Source organism: Sciurus vulgaris (genome assembly GCF_902686455.1).
Source record: "Sciurus vulgaris genome assembly, chromosome: 1".
Taxonomy (NCBI): Eukaryota; Metazoa; Chordata; class Mammalia; order Rodentia; family Sciuridae; genus Sciurus; species Sciurus vulgaris.
The window spans coordinates 131,726,672-131,750,105 of NC_136461.1; the positions used below are offsets into that span (position 1 = coordinate 131,726,672).

The following is a 23,434-nucleotide window of genomic DNA, read 5'->3' on the forward strand; positions in this document are numbered from 1 at the left end:
ATCTGTGAAATGTTCTTTACATCCTAAATTCTATATAGCCAAGTACAAAGGTATTGCACTGACACAAACATAACCAAGAAAAAACTATTTCATGAGCACTTAATGTAAGATAAGCATTCTTCTAGGTGCTAACTATATAGCAGAGAACAATTTTCCTACAAGAACTTAACAAGTCCACCTTCACCAAGTTATAGCTACTGGTTATCCTACAAGCCACTGTCATGAGATTTTTTTTTTTTTCCAATGTGCTTCTCTATTACTTCTGACTGACCTCAATTTACTTAAAGGTTCTTCAAAGTAATTCTTCTAGTACCACCTAGGAATTCATCAGTATTTCTTGATTATTTCTTGATATGCAACTTTCACTGGTAATTCCCTGTCAGTAATTATTCTTATAACATTTCCCAGTAACATGTTCAATTTTTCTTCAATGGCTAACATTCTATAGCTGAAGAGAAGGTGGGGGAAAATGTTGACTAAAACTCCCCTAGATCACTACTGTCTGATTACAGTTTTTATTTTGAAAATTCAATTCAAAATCCCGAAATTACACTGTGACATATAAGGACAATCTTTAAGCAGCTATAAAAGTAGAGACTGTCCTTCTGTTGTCTTATTAATATTTTAAACATTTTCCACTTGTGAGGTATAGACAGATTTAGATATTTAGGCATTTATAAATATTTCAGAACTTTTGCTACAGCTTAGCAAAATTTATAAATCAACATTCATTCGCAGTTGGGTAAGCAAGTACACCAAGGTTTTTACTGTTTTCCCAGGATGGTTCTGTACTATTCACCACTGTATCTGACTACCTTATTCCTTTATGGTAATTTAACATCCACTTTGTCCAGAAGTAAACATCATAAAATATCACCCTCAATAGTACTTACTTCTAATTATTTGATAACTGTTCACTATTCCTCAACAGTAAGACCCACATACTATAGTATGTGCACACAGGGATTCACTCGTGTCTACGTGGAACCACCACTCCCTCCCAATCACCAGCAGTCCAGGAAAAGAAAAAGCATGCCTTAACTATCGCTCAATGCTCATTTGAGCACACTTCACTTACACAAAATTATACTCTAGAAATACCCCAGTAGTTGGAGGACAAAGGGGACTTTTTAAACTAAAGGTAAAACAAAATTCAATGTCTAAAAAGAATGACAAAATGTGATACACACTTAACAACAACAAAAAAACTTTATTGAGTTACAAATTTTAAAATGGATCACTTAATTTAAAAGTGGGACTATTTTAACCTTATTCTTAAACTCATTCTTTCAAAAATGTACTTTTTATTTCTGAAATGATACAACAAAAGGTTCAACTATGAGCTGACAAAGTAAAGGTGGGTTAGTGCCCATAGTTCAATCCTTAACATGGACATCAAAATGATTTGCAGTAAGAGGAAGAAGGTAAACAAAGGAGAGTGCAAAGCAGGTATGGAGGTCTTTCTATGGTAACTGACAGAATGAATCTTCAGCATGACAAATCGTACACTGTGCAATGGTGGCCTTTTAAGATGTGTTAGAGCAACTATACCAAGTAACCTAGGTGAAAACCTTTTTTTTTTTTTTCTTATTCCTAACATAACAAATGGTAAACACATAAAAAATAAAAGTTGCAAGATATGTACTGTGAAGTGACTCACTGTAACCCATGTTTTCAGTTGGTTCAACAATCTCATTCATCATATAATAGAACAAGTCTGCAAATAAGACTCAGAACAAAAATATCTTCTATCAATCTCCATACAGAAAGACCACAGCTTGAATGATTCCTACAATCCTTATGCTTAATCCTTGGGTCAGTATAGATTTTCAAATAAAATGAAGTCATGAACTGTTTACAATAACTACTCTATACTAAGATACTAACATTTTCTTCCCAGTACATCTTCCTATGAGGGGAAAAAACTGTCAGAAGCTTGGTTCTTTGCCTGTTTAAAGGGATTTATGAAAAGCCCTGTGAAACTATAACCATGTTCTTTTATAAAACTAAAATACACTACCAAGTCAAACAGGTAAATAAACAACAAACCAAACTGATTTTAACAAAGTCAAGTCATGTTTCCAAAAGTAAAATCTATTAAGAACAATTAATATACATGTACAAGAAATTACAAGAAATGATGATCACGGTTAGTTACAGATGCAAAATAATATCTAATTAGCCCAAGCATGTGAACATAATAATTAAAATCAAATTCATATGCTAGTTCAAATATTATGTACAATTTAGATAAGCTGGTCAAGTATTATTTGAATACACACCATATTTGGTAAACCTAAACTTATATTACCTTTTCTCTTCCATTAATGTTTGTAGGTACATGCCAATATGGGAAAAATGTAAATTTTACTTATGTATTACAGAGAATAACAGAATTTCTACTGTGTATGCTTCAGACTGTAAAAAAGTTAAGGAACATTTTCCTTTAAGAAAAAAAAATGAAAATAAATTGCCAAAAGTTTAATTGATAAAAGTTTAATATCAGCTTACTTGTAAAAATGAAAAAAAAAGTATTGAAACAGATATCATAAAATTATTGTATGATCTCCCTACTGATCTGAAACTACAGAAGGCATTGAAGGAAGGGGTGTTAAGTCAAAAACAAACACTAACCCTGTGGGATGTATGCTGATTTAAAAATCTGACTCGCAAGAAACCTAGTTGTTTGGCCTAGTTTTAAAGCTAATTACAAAATCCATTTTCTTAATGGTCCAGATCCAATTCTTCCAACTCAACAGAACTGTCAAAAGAGAAGAAATATTTTATGAGAACTTTAAGTGCAAACAAAGAGACACGTACTTCCCATTTAACATAATACACACTGTACCTTTTTTTTAAGAGGCATTTTTGGAAAAGATACATTTTTCACAGAGTAGTCACCTTTTCAAAACTACTTAAAATGAGCAGGAATAGGTAACTAAATAAAAGTATAAAACATTTAGGGTTTGGGGTTTCTTTTGTTTGTTTGTTTGTGTTGGTATTGGTGATTGAACCCAGGGGCACTCAACCACTGAGCTCATCACCAGCCCTTTTTTATATTTTATTTTGAGACAGGGTCTCACTGAGTTGCTTGGGGCCTCACCAAGTTGCTGAGGCTAGCTTTGAAATTGAGATCTTCTTGTCTCAGCCTCCCTTGCTGCTGGAATTACAGGCTTACAGGTGTGCACCATTACAATTTTTTATTAAGGGCCTCTCTGTTTTTAGGTTGAAATAAGTAAAAATTCTGCTGGGTGCAACGGCACATGGCTTGTAATCCCAGAGACTCAGGAGGCAGAGGCTGGAGGATTGCAAGTTGAAAACCAGACTCAGTAATTCAGTGAGGCCCTAAGTAACTTAGCAAGACCCTATCTCAGATTATAAAATAGACTGGGTTGGGGATGTGGCTGAGTGGTAAAGTGCCTCTGGGTTCAATACCCAGTACTCACCCCCGCAAAATGTAAAAATTCCTACTAGTTTTCTACATTAAACTGAACTTCTTAAATTTACTAGGTACTGTCATAAATTATGCTGATTAAGTTTGTGTTCAAAACAAGCTGCACAATACATTCTCATAATAAAAAAACTGACCCAGCATGCAAAACAAATATAAGAGAAATTTCTGAACAAGCCAAGTTTGTTCAACAGAATTGAAATTTTAAAAAATAATAATAATCAATGTCCCTCTCTTAAATCAATGTAAAACATTTCACCAACTCAGAAGGGTAAGAAACACTGCTTGAAACCATGAAACATTTTCAATGCCAGTAAATTTTTCAGCTCTGAATTAAATATCTGTATATAATAGAAAACTACTGGACTTAACCCTTTAATAGTGCCTAAGGCCAAAGTCCCAAATTATATTTGTGGAAGTTATTTTTCTGGCTTCCAATACACTTCTAATTTCCAGAAAATGCTTTGACCTATATGAATAATTCAAAGTTTATTAAACGAAAGTCTGCCAATGTAGCCAAAAATAAAATCCCTTTCATATACTTTATAAAAACTGATAAAAACAGACAACATTTTTGGGACTGACAGGCACTTTAAATATATTATCTCTTCTCTTCATCACAATCTGCAATGCCAGTTTATTTACATTTAATACATGAGAAAATGATAGTTAGTGATGGAATGTGGCAAGGGATTTTAAAATCAATTTATGTGGTTCCAAAGACATTCCTACCATGAAAGTCTCCCAACCTCAAACCCCTAACATCCCTATCTATATTAATAGATAGGCAACATTAAGGTTTAGTGAAAATGCCTATCAAATCATGATACTGCTCATCTGTAATTCCTAAATAATAAAAATTATGGGCTTAATTTTCAACAAGGTAAAGTTTTACAGAATAAAAATCAATTAAAACAAGTTTCAAACAGATTTTTCTGGGAGTTCAAGGGCAGAAACAATACAATGAATATAGTATATATAGGACTGTGTTATGGTAACTGGGCATTTAAGATTCTCTCCTGGGAGCTAGGGAGGTAGAGCTTGGTGGTGGAGCATTTGCTTAGCAAGGCCTTGGGTTCAATCCCCAGTAACTAACAAAGAAAAAAAAAAAGAAGAAGATTCTCTTCTGGCTACTCCTATTTCTACACAAAAACATATATACAAGGTAGTAAAATCAAGTAGATTATTTTTAGAAGGATACAAAATAGCTTATTCCATTACTAGCAGTTAATCAGTTAATCAGGGACTTCCACATTACTGAATAATGTAAGCATACATGTATGATTTAGATACTAAGTAAACTTATGAAAAGACTGGAAAATATTATTTTATTATAAATGAGTAGGGTGCCATACCTTCCATCGATTTCCACATTCATTACAAACAACAAATGTTGTCATTGGTTCATCAGCACTGCGGGTTTGTACCTAGAACAAAATCAAGTAAAAAATCCTACTTTTAGCACTACCATAAAAAAAAAAACCTAAAGAATATCTGCATATAGATATGTAATAATCACAATGGTACCACAATAAAACATAAGAATCTAAAACAAATCCAAGTAAATTAATATCAAAGGAGCATGTATTTCCAAACTTGATTTTTCTAAACCCCTTTCCTCTTTCATGTTTAATTTATCCCAGGTAAGTGGGAAAATCCTCTAAAATTACCCACTCCCAATTTTTTTTTTTTTTTTAAAGTAAAGGCTTATTTGAGTTTGTTATTTTTTAGATGCTTAATTTTTTATTTTTTTTTTTAGATGTTGATAGACCTTTATTTTATTCATTTATTTTTATGTGGTGCTAAAGACTGAACCCAGTGCCTCACACATACTAGGCAAGTGCTCTACCACTGAGCCACAACCCCAACTCCGGTGCTTAATTTTCTTACAAGAAAATTCAATTCCCTAAATCCATGACCTAAAACATACCATGTTAAACAGAAATTTTTGAGTTTGGTAGATTACAGTTGTGGGGAAAAAAACAATTTGGCAAATAAAACAGCAATAAATCATTTTCACAGACATATAGAACCAGAAATACTACAATGTGGATCTTTTCAGTTGTTCAAGAGCAAAGAGCCCAATTATATCCCACGTGAATATAAAATTCATCAATGTTACAAAAAGGAACACCTTTCATCTGTAAGCCTGTTAAGCCTTAAGTACCCACATGGCAGGTGAGGAGTCTGTAGAACTTTCCTTACTTTAGATAGTCCTGAAAACTAAAAAGAATTATGGCCTGTTTACATAACCAGTAATCAACTGTTGATGAGCTGTTAAAAAACAAGTCATTTTATTAAATATCCTATATTTTATTTAACTTACAGATAGTTTTCACAACAACTATTTCTATGAATGTACAATTTATTTTCTCTTAACTGCAATCAGTATTAAGAAAAGCATCCTTTCCCTTAAGAGATAACATCTCTTTTTGAAAATTACCAAAAAGTACTGGTAATTATCCTTACTACTTGTTTTAAAACATTAGTTGAAAGCATTAGTAATATGAAAATAAGAATCTATAAACAACCACAAACCTGTGTGTAAGTACAATTCTTCTTTTTACATTTACCACATGTGAACAAATCAGTCTGAGTTCCACCGGTCTTGGCCATCTGATGCTCTCTGATGGCTTCTTTGGTCAAGTTTTTCCGCATCTCTTTGAGCTCATCACTAGCCATTTCCTACAATGGAGGTGACAATGCCACTCAGTTACAGAAACCTTCAATAATATGTACATCCTATACTCTAAATGTTTTAATGTTCAATTAGCTTAATAATACTAAAAATTAGCTCAAAGTTTTAAAAGTATAAAATTAATATTTTTCCTCAGAGGGCTTACAAGAGTTTGCTTCCTTTAAAATTTTCTTTAAATACTTGTAAGTTTGCATGTGAAAACTGGATTTAATTGTTGTTTAAAGGCCAGAAACAATGTAAACCTGTAACAGTGAGCACCTCTAGTATCTCTAAATACCACAGCCCAGAAGGAAGCCAGGGACTTTTGGAGAAATGTTTTTATTCAAGTCTTGAGGTAAAAAGTGCAAAGATATGCCAGGGTCATGCTTCTATACCAGAAACCATAGAAGATACCAGAGAGTATCATCATTGAGTCCAATGGAAACAGAGGTCAATGTGAAGGAACTCCTATTAGCCAAAAATAGGATAATTTCTTTAAATTAAATTACTGTAAAGAACCAATCCCACAGAACAAATAAAAAGTCACAAGTCATGACAATATTTAAGAGGGGTAACATATATTTAAAAACAAATGAAAGTCACCACTAGCAATTAACTAGGCACCAACTCCTGATTCTGATAACTCATAAACAATGAGAAAACTTACACTGAGTCTGCCTTTCCTACCAAACCAACAGCTTGAGTTTATAAGGAAAAGTCATTTCTTCATCAAACAAACCTTGCTAATAAATGTAAAAGGAATAATTTTAGAAATCATTCCTTTGCAGCCAAGGATCATCAGTGAATAAACTCATTAGATGAAAGGTCGATAGAAAGCTTTAGTTTCCAAATCACTCTAATTATCCAAACCCACCTAACAAATCTTAACACGCTAAGAAGAGATCAAGACATGTGCCTCCTGTTGTGAGAAAACTATAATAAAAAGCATCACTTATTAAGTATTTATACAGAAGGAAATGGAGTTTGAATATAATCAAGTCTACTGAACTAGCTTCCAATATACAGAAAATAATGTGGGCAGAAAAAAATCAAACAACTCATGAGAAACAAAGTCATAATGTGAGAAGAAATCCATAATGTGGGATACAGAACTGATTTCTTCAACAGAGCAATAAAAGGAAGTTAAAAAAAAAAAAAAAAAAAAAAGGAGGATATAAGGGAAAGGAAAAGAATAAAACATAAATTATGTAAGAAACATATCATATTTGTAAAGATATCTCCCAAATATAAAAAGGCTTAAAAAAAGATACAATGTCTAGGATGTACTTGAAAATAAATTCAAGAGAAAAAAATGGGGGGTGAAAAGTTAAAAGGGTGATAAACTCTCAAAAATACTGGAAGCTTGAGTGATGGATACATGGGATCTCACTGCACTATGTTCTCTGCTTTGTAAAAGCTTTAAAATATTTTATTCAAAAATTTTAAAGGAATTTTTTAAATGCAGCAATTTTTGTTAGCTATGTAAAAAAAACAAATTCACTCTCTTGGATGCTTAATAGACTGTAGACACACAACAGCTATTATCTATGAATAACTGTCTATAAATAGCAACCTTAAAATTTTCATTTTTTTCCATTATCTCCTATATAAAATTTAAGAAAAAAAATCAGTAAGATAAAAACAATTTCCAAGTGTTTAACCATGAAAAAAGGCTTAAATGGTACAGACTATTTGCAATTAGAATCACGATTCTATAAGAAATCACAAAAAGTAAAACACTTTTGGTTTTAAATAATTTTTTAAAAAAGCACCCAAAGATCATTAATGGTATAGTGGTACAGAAGGAGTAAAGCATTAATGTCAACAAATTCAATAACATTAAATATCTGCCTGGTACATTTATGTATCTATAGAAACAGTTAAGAGAAATTACATATGTAATATTTACATAGTACCTTATGATTTAAATAGGCTTTACACTTGACATTATGCAATCACATCACAGAAACTTTATAGGCAGACTCACCTCTGCTGTCATCCTAGCAAATAAGTCAGGAGGAATATTCCCACACAGTACATTTTTCCTTAAATTTGGATTTTTTGCATCTTTAAGATTTGATATCCTACTTCGTACTCTATTTTTGTATTTCATATCTGTATTCCTTATTTCTTGATATATAGGTACTTGGCTGTTAAGGAAAAATGGTTAAATTATAAAGGTAAAAACAAATTTTCCCCTGTTCGGCCAAAATGAGAACTCCTAAAATTTCTAAGGAGTTCACAAAAACTGTCTCCAATTTAATAAGTTTAAAAAAAAGGCACTCTTTCTGATTCCTTGATTCATCCATAATTGGCAAATAAGTGTCAGTACTTTTAAACTGTAGACGAGTAATGCTTTTTTCTTGTCTAATCATAGCAGCATGCAAATCAACAGGGTTTCAAAAGTAACTCAGGTATTCAACCCAAGTGAACAATTTTTTTTAAATGAGCTTGAGATGATACAAGCTTAACTTGTCCAAATCTGGATTCCACTGAGAATCCTAAGTTTTAATGGCACTGGCCACAGACTTCCCTTGGGGCTTTCCGAAGAGACCAAGGTAGCCCTGGAAATTATCTCCTTTCCCAGCTCAGCGTGAAGCTAGTTTAGCAGGTTTCTCTCCACCAACGTCAGGCCACAGCAGAGGCTGAGCCCTGGAGGAAACTCCCTCCCTAACAAGGATATTTCCTTAACAAGAACAGTTCCATGTCACACTGTCACCTACATATTACCTGCTCCCCTCCCACATGCAAGACCTGTATCCAGGGACCTTTCTGTGGTGCCCAGCACACATTTCCTTCTAGGATAATGAGCTCAGGAAATTACATGTGCTTTTATGTGTGAGAAATCTTCCCACGTAGGGGTAGGTAGGTGTAGGTGTGTTTGTGTGTGTTTTCCATGCACAAATGAAATTAGATACTACATTCTCAATTTGCAAGGCATAAAAATAAAAATACCATCAACACTATGTGGTTTGCTTTTGAATGACAAAAAAAAAAAACAAATGGAATAAACTAAGATGAAAGTCCTTCTTCTTTCTGGATCAAAACAATACAATCAAGAAAGAAACTGAAGAATAAACCTTAGAATTATTTACAAGAAGAAAAAAATACAATTATCCTAATAGATTACTTAAAACAATTATAAACAGGCACACGAAGGATATCTTCCTCGATCTGAGATCCTAGTTCTTCCTCATCAGCTCCGATAGCAATGTAGTCATCTAAAAACAGGCATAAAAAATTGTCAAGTTATTGAAACATACTAAAAGAAAATTCCAGTACAGGTAAGTAAACTGCATTCCTATTTCTTCAACCCCATTTGCCTCATATAAAAATCCTTTTAGTTTAGTTTAATTAGAATCTGGTCTCTTACTACCCACTAGACTCCTTTCAGATTCACCTAATATCCACAGTGCTCCTGCACTGATGATTCCTTTTCCCTCAGGAGTAAGGAAGTAATTCATCTAGCAGGCAATTCTTCATTTCACAACTCCATAAATTCTGGTTATTCTAGCAGAGCGTAGACAAAGAAAGAACTGTCTTGTCTCATATGACTCAGGGTTCAATGCAAAGAAATCATCTGCCACTCACATATATGGACACACTCAGCAGAATCCTATACAAATATTCAAAAGGATAAAAGGAAATAAATAGAAACTAGGAAGAAAAAAAGAGACAGTGAGGAATTCAAATAGGAAAAGGCAGAAAAAGGAAATAGGTCCAACTAGCAATGGTTGTTGAGCGTAAAGAAAATAAAAGGTATAAAATGACAAATATTCCTGTATATGAAACTTTTTCTTTTCTTTTTTTTAATCTGTTACATATAAATTATATGAATTTATTGGGCACTATGTGTTGTTTCACTGTATATGATACTTTAAAGCCAAAATTAATTAATTTGTTTTTATATGGTACTGGGGATTGAACCCAGAGGTGCTTTTACCACTGAGCACATCCCCAAACCTTTTCATTTATTTGAGACAGGTTCTTGTTAAGGTCGCCTAGGTTGGCCTTAAACTTGCAATTCTCCTGCCTCAGTCTCCCCAGTTGTTGGGATTATAAGCATGTACCATCATGCCTGGCTTAAAGTCAAAATCTTACATGCTAAGAGTAAATACTTTCAAATACAATTAAGTTCTCCTATATAAATCAAGATTGCTTTTCCACCTATAAAAATTAGAAAATGAAATTATGAATACAAAACTTACATAATATATGTCATACTAACTTTTCAGAATTCAGAAATTGTTAACTCTCAGAATCTAAGGACAGAGAAATGCAGATGAAATGAAGGTAATAATTAAGATTTGAGGGGGGAAGTTTAAAATTTTTAAGTTCAGGAAAAACATTCACATACTAGAATGAATCTACTACTTGGAATTACATAGTAATAAGCAGATATTCCAGTACTCTTCCTTCTTCTTACTCTTCTTCAGGGACTGCTATTAGCTCCTTCCCAAGCTCAGCAGTGGTGGGCACCTACCATCAAGATGGTACTTATAAAACAACAATATAGAGGTGGAAAAAGTACTAGTAGTGGTGATGAAGGGGAGGACAAGTAAAATTAACATACACTAAACTTACCTCCTGTTCGCAGAGCTGCAGCAAGCATCTCCCTACACTTTAACCGCACAGAATCAGAAGTGCTCGGTGCCCGAGGAAAAGATGAAACATAAGTATCTCGAGCATTTGTCTCATCCTTCCTGCTGCTTACATTGCCACTGGAACTACTAAAACACACATGCCAAAAATAAATTAAAAAAAAAAAAATTCTTAAAAGTATCAATACTATCACTCTCTGAAAACAAAAATCTGGGGTCTAAATAAATGAAGTGGTATGTTAGTGACTTGTGTAAGGAAAACAGTTGCCTGCATATACATCAAAAATAAGTTCTTAAATTATTTAAAAGAGAGACATCTCACATCATTTTACCTTGATTGTCCTTTTAAACCTTGAATAATGTTTTAATAGAGAAAATACACATAAAAACTCACTACAATACATGAAAAGTAAGGCTCATGGTTTGAGGGAAGGGGTGAAAGGATGGGACCAAAAAAGTATGGAGGCTAGCAAACAAAATTAGAGGGAGGAAAAAAAAGTTTGAAAAATTCTATTCCAATTAGATAATGGGTTTCTAATGATGTACACTGAAAAGTAAGTCTTGAGATTATAAAAAGGTCTCAATTTCTCTCCAGAAATACCAACTCTGTCTGGGCAGCAGGACAGTTTAATGACTTCCTAGTCAACCTAATCATTTTAATTGCTCTGATTTAACTTATATTAGATTTTCACCAAAACAGGTTCTTTTAAAAATACTTTTCTAACTAGTTTCAATTCAGTTGTATCATATAAAAGACATCTACCATAAACTTTTTTCTTTTTTTTTATTTCTCTTTGGTACCAGGGATTGAATGCAGAGGCACTCAACCACTGAGCCACATCCCCAGTCCTTTTTTATATTGTGTTTAGAGACAGGGTCTCTCTGAGTTTCTTAGGCTCTTGCTAAATTGCTGGGGCTGGCTTTGAACTCATGATCCTCTTGCCTCAGCTTCCCAAGCTGCTGGAATTACAGGGGTACACCATCAGGTCTGGCCATAAACCTTTCTCAAAGACTGATTAAATCACTGCCGTTCATAGGTCTAACTTGCCACTGCTGCAAGAATATACTCTCCTTGCTTTCTCTCCAAAACATAACCACTGCTAAAACTTTGAAAACAGGTTACAGTGGACAAAATGGTCATCAGTACCTTCTAACTTTAGTCAATTCTTTCTGAAGCTTTCTATTATGTCTCTCTATACTTACAAAGCACTGTGTACAAACAGGTTTGCAATGGCTTTTCATTTCCCCCTAACCACGCTGTTTCTTTTTCTTTTCTTTTCTTCTTCTTTTTTTTTTTTTTGAGGGAAAAAACATTTTATTTAATTGTGAAGACAGATTATCTCAACATTTTATATAGACACGCAAATACATATATACATGTTTTCAAGACACAGAATAACTACTCCAAGAGGACTTGACAGAACTTCATAAGACAGACACAATGATATGACTAAGTAGAAAAAGGACATTTGATTCTCTTTATGGGGTAACAATAATTCAGTCCTTCTCCCACCCCCCAAATACTTCAGGAAAAATAAAATGACACTGTCCAAGAACTTCCAAAAGTATTATAAATATATTTTGTTCACATACTGTGTTACACATAGTTCATCCTAAATATACTGGGTAATAGCATAACATTTATGTTAGCTATGTTGATTTAAACAAAAGAAACATTAACTTCTTAAACCATTGATAGGAGGTAGCTCTGCATCTTGGAGAGAGAGTTCCAGTGAAGTCCGGTTCCTCACCCACAGAAACTGGGACCAGGCTAAGTTTCTTAACAGTAAAAGCTCTTAGGATTTAAACTTCTTTGTTCTTTTAATATGTCAGCAGTAAATAAATAAGCCAATTTTTTAAAAAATCTTCCTAGGGCTGGGTGTTGCGCAGTGATAGAGAACTTGCTGAGAATGCTCAAGGCCTATTTAATCCCCAGCACCACAAAATAAATAAATAAATAAATATTTCAATTATATGCTTTTGCTTCTGTCTGTAGCCAAATGCCTAGCCCAGTCAATGGAAACTACTCAAGTGAACTGATGGAGTCATTTCTCACTTTGCTATTGCTGGCCTCATCACCTAACATTCTGGTATCTCTTTCTAACCATTTAAGCACAAAATTTTCTCAATTTCTTGAACATAAAATGTAAAACTCCATTCAGCTACAAATCATTTAGATCTAATCTTATATCCTCCCTTCAGACTAATTTCCTGAATCCTCTACTTTTCTGTGTATGTGTAAGCACGCACCTGCACATCCATAGACAGACACCGCCCAATCACTTTAACAGACTTCATACAAAATAATTCTATGCTTTTGCAGACAGGCTCTACACCTAAACTTCAAGTACATAAAACTGATAAAAATATACTAAGAAATGAATATGCTTTCAATATCTACTTAAAATATGTATCTACATTTGTTCTGGACACAAACCAGTGACCCTGAATATACCACAGCTGAAAACATGTTGAAACATTCATGAGGTTGGGGTCTATAGTTCTCAAAAATATCAAGATCAGATTGAAGAACTATTAAAGGACATCAAAGATATAGGACAACAAAATACAATACAGTATTTTTGGAGAAACATTTTCCCTTTGCATTAAATGACATTATTTAGATAACTGCAGAAGTACGAATAAGGTCTATGACTAGAAAACAGCATCATATCTATATTAATTTCCTGATATTGAAAGCTGTACTATGGTTATATGTAGAAAACATGATACATTTAAGGGTAAAAAGCATGCTGTGCTTTGCACAGTGTCTGCAAAGCATTCATTTGGTTCAAAATAAAATTAGTTCACGTGTATACATACACATATATGTGCATATACATATATAAATATAAGAGGAGCAATTGGGTAAAGAGCTTACAAGAGTTATTTATACTATTGCAATTTTTTAATAAACTTATTTGTATCATTAATATTTTTAGTTGTAGATGGACACAACACCTTTCTTTATCTATTTATTTATCTACTTATTTATTTGTTTGTTTATATGTGGTGCTGAGGACAGAGCCCAATGCCTCACACCTGCTAACCAGGCACTCTACCACTGAGCTATAACCCCAGTCAGCAATTTTTTTATAAGTCTAAAATTATCTAAAAATAAAAAGCTACAAGAAAAAACTGCACAAATTTTATTAACAAATGCTGTTTAACCCCACCTATGGTTTACCTCTTTTAACATCAAACACATTTAGTACTAAAACATAAAATATTAACACTGTGTGATATTAATACAGGTTATTAAGAAAAATAAGGAACATGCTGGGTGCAGTGGCACATGACTTCCAGCAGCTTGGGACACTGAGGCAGGAGGATGTTGAGTTCAGAGTCAGTCTCAGCAATTTAGCAAGACACTGTCTCTAAATAAAATATGAAAAAAAGGAATGGGGATGTGGCTCAGTGGTTGAGTGCCTCTGGGTTCAATCCCCAGTATCAAAAAATAAAAAGTAAAAAAAATAAGGAACACTGCCTGGTGCCGTGGTGCACACTTGTAATCCCAGCTACTTGGGATGGGGAGGCAGGAGGCAGGAGGATCACAAGTTTAAGGTCAGCCTAGGCAACCAAGCAAGACCTTGTCTCAAATTAAAAAGAAAAAAGGCAGGGGGTGGGGGTGAGGAGAATGTAGACCAGTGGTAGAGTGCTTACCCAGCACACAAAGTCCTGAGTTCAATCCTCCAAACCTCAAAAAAATATAAAAATTGTTTAACAAAGAATAATACATGATGAATTCTGGTAAACCTGGAAGAAATACAATTAAAACAGAAGTAGCCTTAATGTCCTAAATACCTCTAAGGATCTAGGTAGGTCAAAATTTCAGGGACAAAACTGAAATTAGGAAGCCAGAGAATAGAAGCACAAGTTATAAAACCTGGGTGCCTTAGGAGCTTGATAAAAACAATTCCTAATAGTTCCAGGGTGAGGCCTGAGCATGAGTTTCTAATAAGTTGCCAGGCTCCTTGCTCTTCTTTGGACTTCTTTGAGAACCACTGCTCTAAGTCAATGTCAATAGTTAAACTACAAGCTTCACTAGAACTAGAGAACTATTTGTAATCTATCATGTATACCAACATTAAACAACGTGTTGGATACTGCACAGTTCATGGTATGTAATAGCAAAGAATAAATGCAGAGACCTTATAGCAGCCAAGGAACAATTTGAAGAACCCTTTATTGCTGAACTTCATATTTTAAGTTCCTATGGCAAATGGTTAAACTTGAAAGGAAAAAAGGATAAAAATGAAAATGATCCAGGGCAAAAATAAATGCAAAAAAGAAATGTGGTAAAGAGAGGAAGTAACCCTTTGAATCCCAAAGCAGTACATTCATTAACAATTCTAACAATTCTAACAGTGGAATTCCTAAGCACAATGCAAATATACAATTTCTTTTTATTTATATAATCTACTACTTTTCTTTTAAATTTCTAGGAAATCTTGCTAAAAACCTTAGAATACTTGGCTATATTCATTTACTAGTTCTATTTGATTGGAAAACAGAAAGGAGTACAGATATGTGATCAGAAGACCATGGAGAAAGTGACAGAGTTGATAAAACTATCTGACTTCAACATTAATGAATTTCCATAAAGTGAAATACCTTTCTTCTCTTGCCTCAGGGCTATTCTGTGATGTAATCGCAGGTTCTTTTTTCTTTTCTTCAGGGTCTTTATCAGTTGATGGTCCATCTGAAAACGTATAAAATTCCTAAGTTGCTAGTATCTATGAAAAATAAAAACTGAAATATTGCATGTTAACAGGCTACTTACCCAAGGGGGGGAAAAAATTCTAGGTTTCCCACCAGTAAATGACGTTTAGGCAAACTATTCTATTAGGATACATACTTGGGCATTTTTCATAACCCCACATTCAGTTAGCACTCACTTGGTAAGAACTGCAAATTCATATGCCAAGGGAAATATAAAAGTTTAAGAGCAAAGTATAGAACAAAGAGAAGGAAAGAATATGGGAAAAATACGAGCACTGTCATTTTTAAAATGAAAGCATATTAACAATATACTGTTTTAATAGTTTTTCATGAAGTCAAAAAGGTGGTACCTAAAATATAAATGTTTCTGTGACAATAATAAAAAATATTTTCATATAAAATACCTCAGGATTAGTAAGATCTATCTAGTATCCCCTCAATCTTAAATGATCTGTAAAGCAACACAAAGTACACAAGTTTTAAGATTTAAAGATGTAAGCAGTCAGACACTGTGAAGAGACATAATAGGCTAATTTTAGCACTGACAAACATTCACATCTAAATCAAAACTGCCTTGAAGACAGGTTTAGAAAATGTTTAGGTCTACAATAGAAATTGCCTCCTTATTGATATTTTGCTCCCTACAAAAGTCCTAAGAGATACATAAAAAATTCTTTCAATTTTCACATCTCTCTATACAGAATACAAAAAGAACATACACTCAATTGGATATAAGGATCACCTAGGGAACTTTTAAACATACCCTCATGCCAACCTCCATTCCAGATCCAGTGAGTCTAAATCTCTGGCAATAAGGCACAAGCATTATAATTTTTTAAAATTCCCCACACAATTCTAATATGCCAGCTGGATGAGAAGCGCTAATAGAGAAAATTCATATTACAATTGCACAACTTATCTTGTAAAGTGCAGCTTTATCAAACCTAAAATACAATTTAAGCCCTCTGTGATACGAGTATACACTTTAATTTTCACATTCTCATTTCACTGTTCTTTTTTCTTCTTTATGATTCACCTTGAAAGCTTTAAAACCTAAAGATGGTACACTATTTTGAGGCAGAAAACAAAGATTATTAATGACACATGGCATGGACTAAGAAATAGTCCAAAAGCAATAGGGAAGAAACTATTTAAAAGGAAAGATGATATAACAATGAAACATGATCTAGCATGGATCCAATGCTGCCAAAAGTGCAGTTAATATTGATCTCCCACACTACCCTGGCACAGTGAATTGGTGTAATCCTTTTTAGAAAGCAGAGAAGAGGCATGAATTCAATATCATGGGCAATATAAATATAGCACAGCCCCAGGAAAGGCCTTGGACTATATGCAGTCAGATTCTAGGTCAGGTATTCACCACTGATCCAACTGTGTACAAGGTACCTAAGTGGTCAATGTGCTGGTTTCATTATACTGGATTATAGTGAGGATCACTATTACAGGTCGACAGCATATCCTAAGTATTCAAAAATGTGCTCCTTACAAGTAGTAGTAGTAAATCTTCTCGATATCTAGCTAAGGATCTGAAGAAAAAGCTTTAGGCAGAACAATACTTATTAAGATGTTAGTTATAACAGCCATAACGTAAAAACAAAAATAACAAACCTAACAATAGGCAAGTGACTAATAAAAATTAAGACAGTCATTGGATTATTTTGAAACCAATAAAAATAACAGTTATTATGGACAAATACAAAATATTTTCATTAAAAAGGCACTAGGTATACATTAAATATAAGTAAAATAACAGTTGAAACAATCTGTGCATTAGGGGGAAAATAGTTAAGAAATACAATAAGATATTAACTTATGGTTGCAGTCACAAATAGACAAGGATTTTTTTCTCCTCTAACTTCAAATTTTAATGAATAAGTAAATCTTCACATAAGGAGTTTTTTGTTTGTCTGTGTGTTTGTTTTTTTGTTTTGGTACTGGGGATTAAACCATGTCCCCAGCCCCTTTTTTTTTTACTTTTATTTTTTTAAGATGTTGATGGACCTTTATTTATTCATTTATTTATATGTGGTGCTGAGAATCGAACCCAGCGCCTCACACATGCTAGGCAAGTGTTCTACCACTGAGCCATAACCCCAGCCTTTTATATTATTCTTGAGACAGGGTCTTGCTGAATTGCATAGGGCCTCACTAAGAGAATGGCCTTGCCAAGAATGGCCCTGAACTTGTGATCCTCCTGCCTCTGCCTCCTGAGCGGCTGGGATTACCAAAGCACTAGCACAAAATAAGGTTTTTAAAGAAGAATGCGAACGCCAATAAACCTAAGAGTAAAATTTCTTTAAATATAAAATCAAATGAGCAAACCTGCAATGTCTAATATCTTCTCCCACAGAATATAAACCATCTTTCTATAAGCAAAAATAAATGTGTAAAGATTCTCAGTCAACTTTCCATGACTAATCTTAATTACCTGAAAATACAAAATTAAAATTAAATAAAAATCTAGATTTCCACCTGTCTTTAAAGATCAGACTTTTAAAAAAAATTTTACTCTGGAACAATTTCAAATATACACAAATGTAATAAGATTAGTACAAAGAACTTCTATGGACATATTATTAAGATTCTCCAATTACTAATACTCTAGCACATTTTCTTTCTCCTTCCTGCCTTCCTTCTTTCCTTCCTTCCTTCTTCCCTCTATTTATAGATATAAGTGAGAATATGTACACACACAAAAATTCTCACAGTATAAACTTAGTTCTTTTGAACCATTTAAAATTAAGTAGCAGATATCATGTTCTTTCTGTTGATGGGTACCAAGGACTGAACTCGGGGGTACTCAATCACTGAGTCACATTCTCTGCCTTATTTTGTATTTTATTTAGAGACGGAATCTCACTGAGTTGCTTGAGCGCCTCACTTTTGCTGAGGTTGGCTTTGGTGGACATCCTCTTGCCTCAGCCTCCTGAGACTCTGGGATTACAGGCATGCACCACCACACCCAGCAGACATCATGTTCTTTTATCCCAATACCTCAAATGTTTCCTAAGAATAAAGAAATCTCTCATATAACCAGGAAAACAACTAGCAAATTCTGCCATTGTCCTAATAATGATCTTTTGGGGAATGGTTTTCTTCCACTTCAAAATCTGATACAGATCATGTATTACATTTATTTTTCTTAAGACTAGGCTTTTAAAATTTTATAGGCTTTAAATTTAAAATGTTAATACTATCAAAGCACTGAATAGGGCCTGCCAAAGGAACTAGGATTCAGTTTAAAGGGGTGATCACTGGTCAAATCTGGGACAATGTCAATATCAAAATAAATCTAAACCATAACAGATTATACCATGAGTCTATACTAATAACAAAATCACTGGGAGATAAGAGGAGAGTGCTTTCTTAAGTATAATAATCACTTGTAAATACTGAAGTGGAAGAATCAGAACATTCCAATTTTGTAGCCATCACTGTAAAGACTGGTTTGGGCAGTATTAAACTGGGGGTCAGAGAGCAATCTGATAAAGTACAAGATGATTTCAGGGTCTTAAAGTGTCTCCCACAGAGTGACTGTTACAGAAAGAAAGGTAATAAACTCCACAGTGTACACCCTGACTGAGTGTGATACTTTGAGAAGGATAACACTGGTAGGCAGTATTCCAACTATGGATGTACAACCTGATTTAATAACTAGAAAACAACACATAGTCCCCATATTATTAAAAAGGGGGGAAGGGTGCTTTACATTCTTCAAAATTTCAATATCATAAAAGAGAAAAGATTAAGAATAATTTCACATTAAGAAACTAAAAATCTGCTCATGGGCTGGATACTGCCCTAGACAAGCGGGGGGGCAGGGGGGAAGGCCATAAATGACATTGATTGGGACAACTGATAAAACTGAAATATGGACTGTAGATTAAAATACTGTACCAATGTTAAATTTCCTAACTTTCCTATATTATGGCTATGTGAGAAAATAAGCGTGTTCTAAGGAAATATACACTTAGGTTTTACAGAGTAAAAGAGCATGAAATGTCAATCTCCTCTCAAATGATTCAAAAAGGTAAGAAAGCAAGAGAAAGAGAAATGATGATAAAGAGATGATACAATAAATATGGTAAATATTAAAAATTAATGATCTGGATAAAGGAAAATATATAGGTTCTCTTTTATTATGCTTGCAAGTTTTATATAAGTTAAAAAATTATTTCATGCTGGGCAGGATGGCACATGCCCATAATCCCAATGACTCAAGAGACAGGAGGAGTTCAAAGCCAGGCTTGGCAACTTAGTGAGACCCTGTTTCAAAATAAAAAGGGATGGGGATATCTCTCAATGGTAGAGTATCTCTGGATTCAATCCCCAGAATCACCACAAAAAAATAAGGTATTTTTCAGTGCTGGGTTGTAGTTCAGAAGTAGGGCACTTCCTCAATATACACAAGGACCTGGGTTCAATCCCAAGTACCACCAAAGAAAAATTTTTTTTCTCAAAAATTTGTACACCCTTTCCCTTCCAAGAAAATTCTTCGTGAAGAGCTTATCTAGTTGTGTTCAAAGTCAAGAAAGTTGAAATGACTAGCCTAAAAAGCAAAAATTTCAGAGATTAAATTATCCTTATAATGAGGCATTAGTTTCAGTACATCTAAACTCATAGAGGAAAATAAAATTAACAACCATTTGACAAATCAGAATATTAAAAAAATGTATGTAAGGAAAGATCAATTATACCTAATAACTTTTTCCAGGATTTGATGAGAGATTTTGCTAAAGATGTAACTTCTTCATCTGTACTCTGCTTGCGAATAGCATTAACTGACATTCCAATTCTTGTGGACTGCAAGGCAACAACAAAAAAATTTGTACACAATGTATTTCAAACAATTAGTATTTTACCCATACTTTCTTCTGAGATTCCTGTTTCTACTTTAGAATAAAATAATACTTCTATAATTTGAATTCTTATAACAGCACACTATATGGACTTAAGTAATGTATATGTATCTTCAAATCAGAAACTGAACTCATTCATTTCCTATCACTGAGATCTGCAAGCATTCAATGTGTAAGAAGGTTTGTTAACAAATGAAATGAAATCAGTCTTTCCACAAAGGAGAAATATGAATTGTACTTGTATACAAAGCATTCTGAAACAGTCATGACCAATATATACACCTCTTAGTGTCTATATTTTATTCTCCACAAAATACTTCATAGAGTACCTGCTTTAACTTACAATGAAGCTAATTCAACAAAAACTACCACCAACAGATTTAAAAGGGTGTTTTTTTGGAGGGTGGGGGATCTAAAACAAGCATAAAATCACAGATATTTAAATGGACTCTACAAAATATAGATAAAATTATTCACATGGGCAAAATTATGTGCCCAGGATTATACTCAAAGCATCGACATTCATTAATTTCCTATAATCCTTCAAAGTTGAGATCATTATCCTCATTTTCAAAAATTAAGAGATTGAACTACCAATAAATAACTTGCCCAGCATTACAGCATTACTAATTGGTAAGGCTGAGATTTTAATCTCAGTTTGTCCACCTCCAAACAGTCCATGCTGTTTTCAACTCCTCAATGGTATTCAAACTGTGCTTAAAGAACACAAAAGCTATGACAGTCCAATTACGGATGATAAATAAAAAATGATAAATTATTTACTAACTTCAGATTGCCAGTAGACAATCTTTCAAAACATATGGTCTATGGAAGAAAAAAACAAAAGAAATTCTTAGTAGTTATAAAGAAGGGAATCCCTGCTGTAAGCTTTGAGGCAGAAAAATAAATGGGTACTTAAGGTTTCCTTCTAAATTATTCAGTTCTCAGCAAAAAAAAATTCAGGACAGTTTTGTTCAAGAATTTAGAATATGCTGTTGGCCAGAGTATTCTATGCTACATCTCTTGGAAAACTAAGTAAAGCACATAAGTTTCAAAAGCAAAAGGATAATGGTGACCCTATAGTTTTTCAAGTCCCCAAATGGTTTGGGGTTATCAAATCAACTTTTAGGGGGTATTTTTGTTTGTATTGGAACTGAACCCAGGGGCACTTAACCATTGAGCTATATCCCTATCCCTTTATTTTCTATTTTGAGGCAAAGTCTCACTAACTTGCTCAGAGTGGCCTAGAACATGCAATCATCCTGGCTCAGCCTCCCAAGTCTCTGAGATTACAGACCTATCGTTTACAGATGAGTGGAAGAAATAAGCTACTAACATAGTACTGAAGTTTAGGACTAACACAGATTGGCCAAGAAAATGGTATTTTCAGAGGGGTTTGAGGACAGCAAGATTAACAAATTGTGTGTTTTGTGCTTTTTAATTGTCACAGGATTGTTCTGATTGCTAAAAATCAATGATAATCTCACTCAACACTAAGAAAATCCATACTGAGAATAAATTTACCTGTAATAAAATATGTTTTCCTAAGGAAGAGATTGTCCAGTCAAACTAATAAGAAATGAGGCTGGTGAAGTAGAATGAAAAAATATTTGAGGTGTGTTTCTATTTCCTCTAGGGACTATTCTAGGAAGAAAGGAGAAAGTAGATAGGAAGGATTAGGAAGCTGCTTACTTGGATACCTGGTTTAGATTTGCCTCTAAAAATTCTTCAGACTCTAGAATTTTCTTCCTAAAATGGTTATACTAAGAATTACAGAATGTATTAGGTGAACTATAAAAAAATATTTTGTATTCAAGAAACTATGAGATTAAACAGCTTTCTTGACTGACTAGTGAAAATTTTTAGCATAAATTATACATTGTGAAAATCAAGCTGAGAAAATATGTGATTTTGCCCAAGGATTCTACAGAACATCAGACATAAAGACATTACCTTAGAAAGGTGGAAAGCGCAGCACATTAAACAGACTTAAGGAATCAGCTGCGTATTGATGGTAAGGCAGAATGTAAAGAGTACTAAAATTAAGAGATATTCTAACATAGCAGGAAACAAGCAGATTAGTGGGCTCAAGAAGAAAAATGTCCTTTATGATCACTCATCAGTTTCTGCCAAGATGATTTAAAGTCAACCACTAAAACTGAGGTAAAAGCATATCACTGCCAGGCACAGTGGTACATGCCTGTAATCCTAGTTACTTGGAAAGCTAAGGCAGGAAAATCCCAAGTTCAAGGTCAGCCTGGGCAACTCAGCAAGATCTTGTCTCAAAATAAAAAATAAAAAGGGCTGGGGATGTAGCTCAACAGTAGAACACCTCTGGATTCAATCCCCAGTATTGCGCAAAAAAGACTAACTATAGCTACACTGTAGTTTTATATACATATATATATATGTAAATCTACTATAAAAGACTGAAAGAAATTAAAGAAAACATATCCTATGTTTAAGGATTAGAAGACTTAACAGACCACAATGATGATCAAGATAAACTAGATTCAAGTCAGGTGTAGTGGCACACATCTTTAATCTCAGAGGCTCTGAAGGCTGCAGCAGGAGGATCAAAACTTTGAGACAAGCCTCAGGAATTAGCAATGCCCTAAGAAACTTGGCCAGACCTTGTCTCAAAAAAAGTAAAATAAAAAAAGGGTTGAGGACATAATTCAGTGGTTAAGCACCCCCTGGGTTCAATTCCCAGTACCAAAAAAAAAAAAAAAAAAAGAAGAAGAAGAAGAAGAAGAAGAAAGAAAAGAAAAGAAATAATAGATTCAATGCAATTCCTATAAAAATCTCATTTGCCTTTTGTGTAGAAATTGACAAACTTATCCTAAAGTTCATATGGAAATGCAAGGAACACAAAGAGCCAAAACAATCTTGGGAAAGAAAAAGTTGAAAAGTTCACAATTCCTGATTTCAAAACATACTACAAAAGCTAAAGTAATCAAGAGAGCATAGTACTAATATAAGGAGAGACAGGATATGAATGAAATAGATTGGAGACTCTGAAAATAAACAAATTGTTACTAAAAAAAAAAGTCAAGACAATTCACTTGAGGGGAAAAAAAACATTCTCACCAATGCCGCTGGA

General features: G+C 33.7%; 1 protein-coding gene across 3 annotated transcripts in view; it reads right to left on the reverse strand.

Annotated features, from left to right (window-relative positions):
- Positions 1–1,548: 1,548 nt before the first annotated feature.
- Positions 1,549–23,434, reverse strand: part of LOC306659375 (transcription elongation factor A protein 1) — a 91,592-nt gene continuing 69,706 nt past the window's right edge. For 2 of the 3 annotated variants that reach the window (XM_079136859.1, XM_079136858.1), the window contains 8 exons: positions 20,170–20,275; positions 15,344–15,431; positions 10,713–10,858; positions 9,293–9,349; positions 8,116–8,270; positions 5,990–6,136; positions 4,807–4,878; positions 1,549–2,761 (listed from right to left, as the gene is read on the reverse strand). In XM_079136859.1, coding sequence (XP_078992985.1) covers positions 2,753–2,761; positions 4,807–4,878; positions 5,990–6,136; positions 8,116–8,270; positions 9,293–9,349; positions 10,713–10,858; positions 15,344–15,431; positions 20,170–20,275 — 780 coding nt within the window. In that variant the 3' untranslated portion in view covers positions 1,549–2,752. The remainder of the gene's footprint in view (positions 2,762–4,806; positions 4,879–5,989; positions 6,137–8,115; positions 8,271–9,292; positions 9,350–10,712; positions 10,859–15,343; positions 15,432–20,169; positions 20,276–23,434) is intronic. The other variant, XM_079136853.1, reaches the window with a different exon arrangement.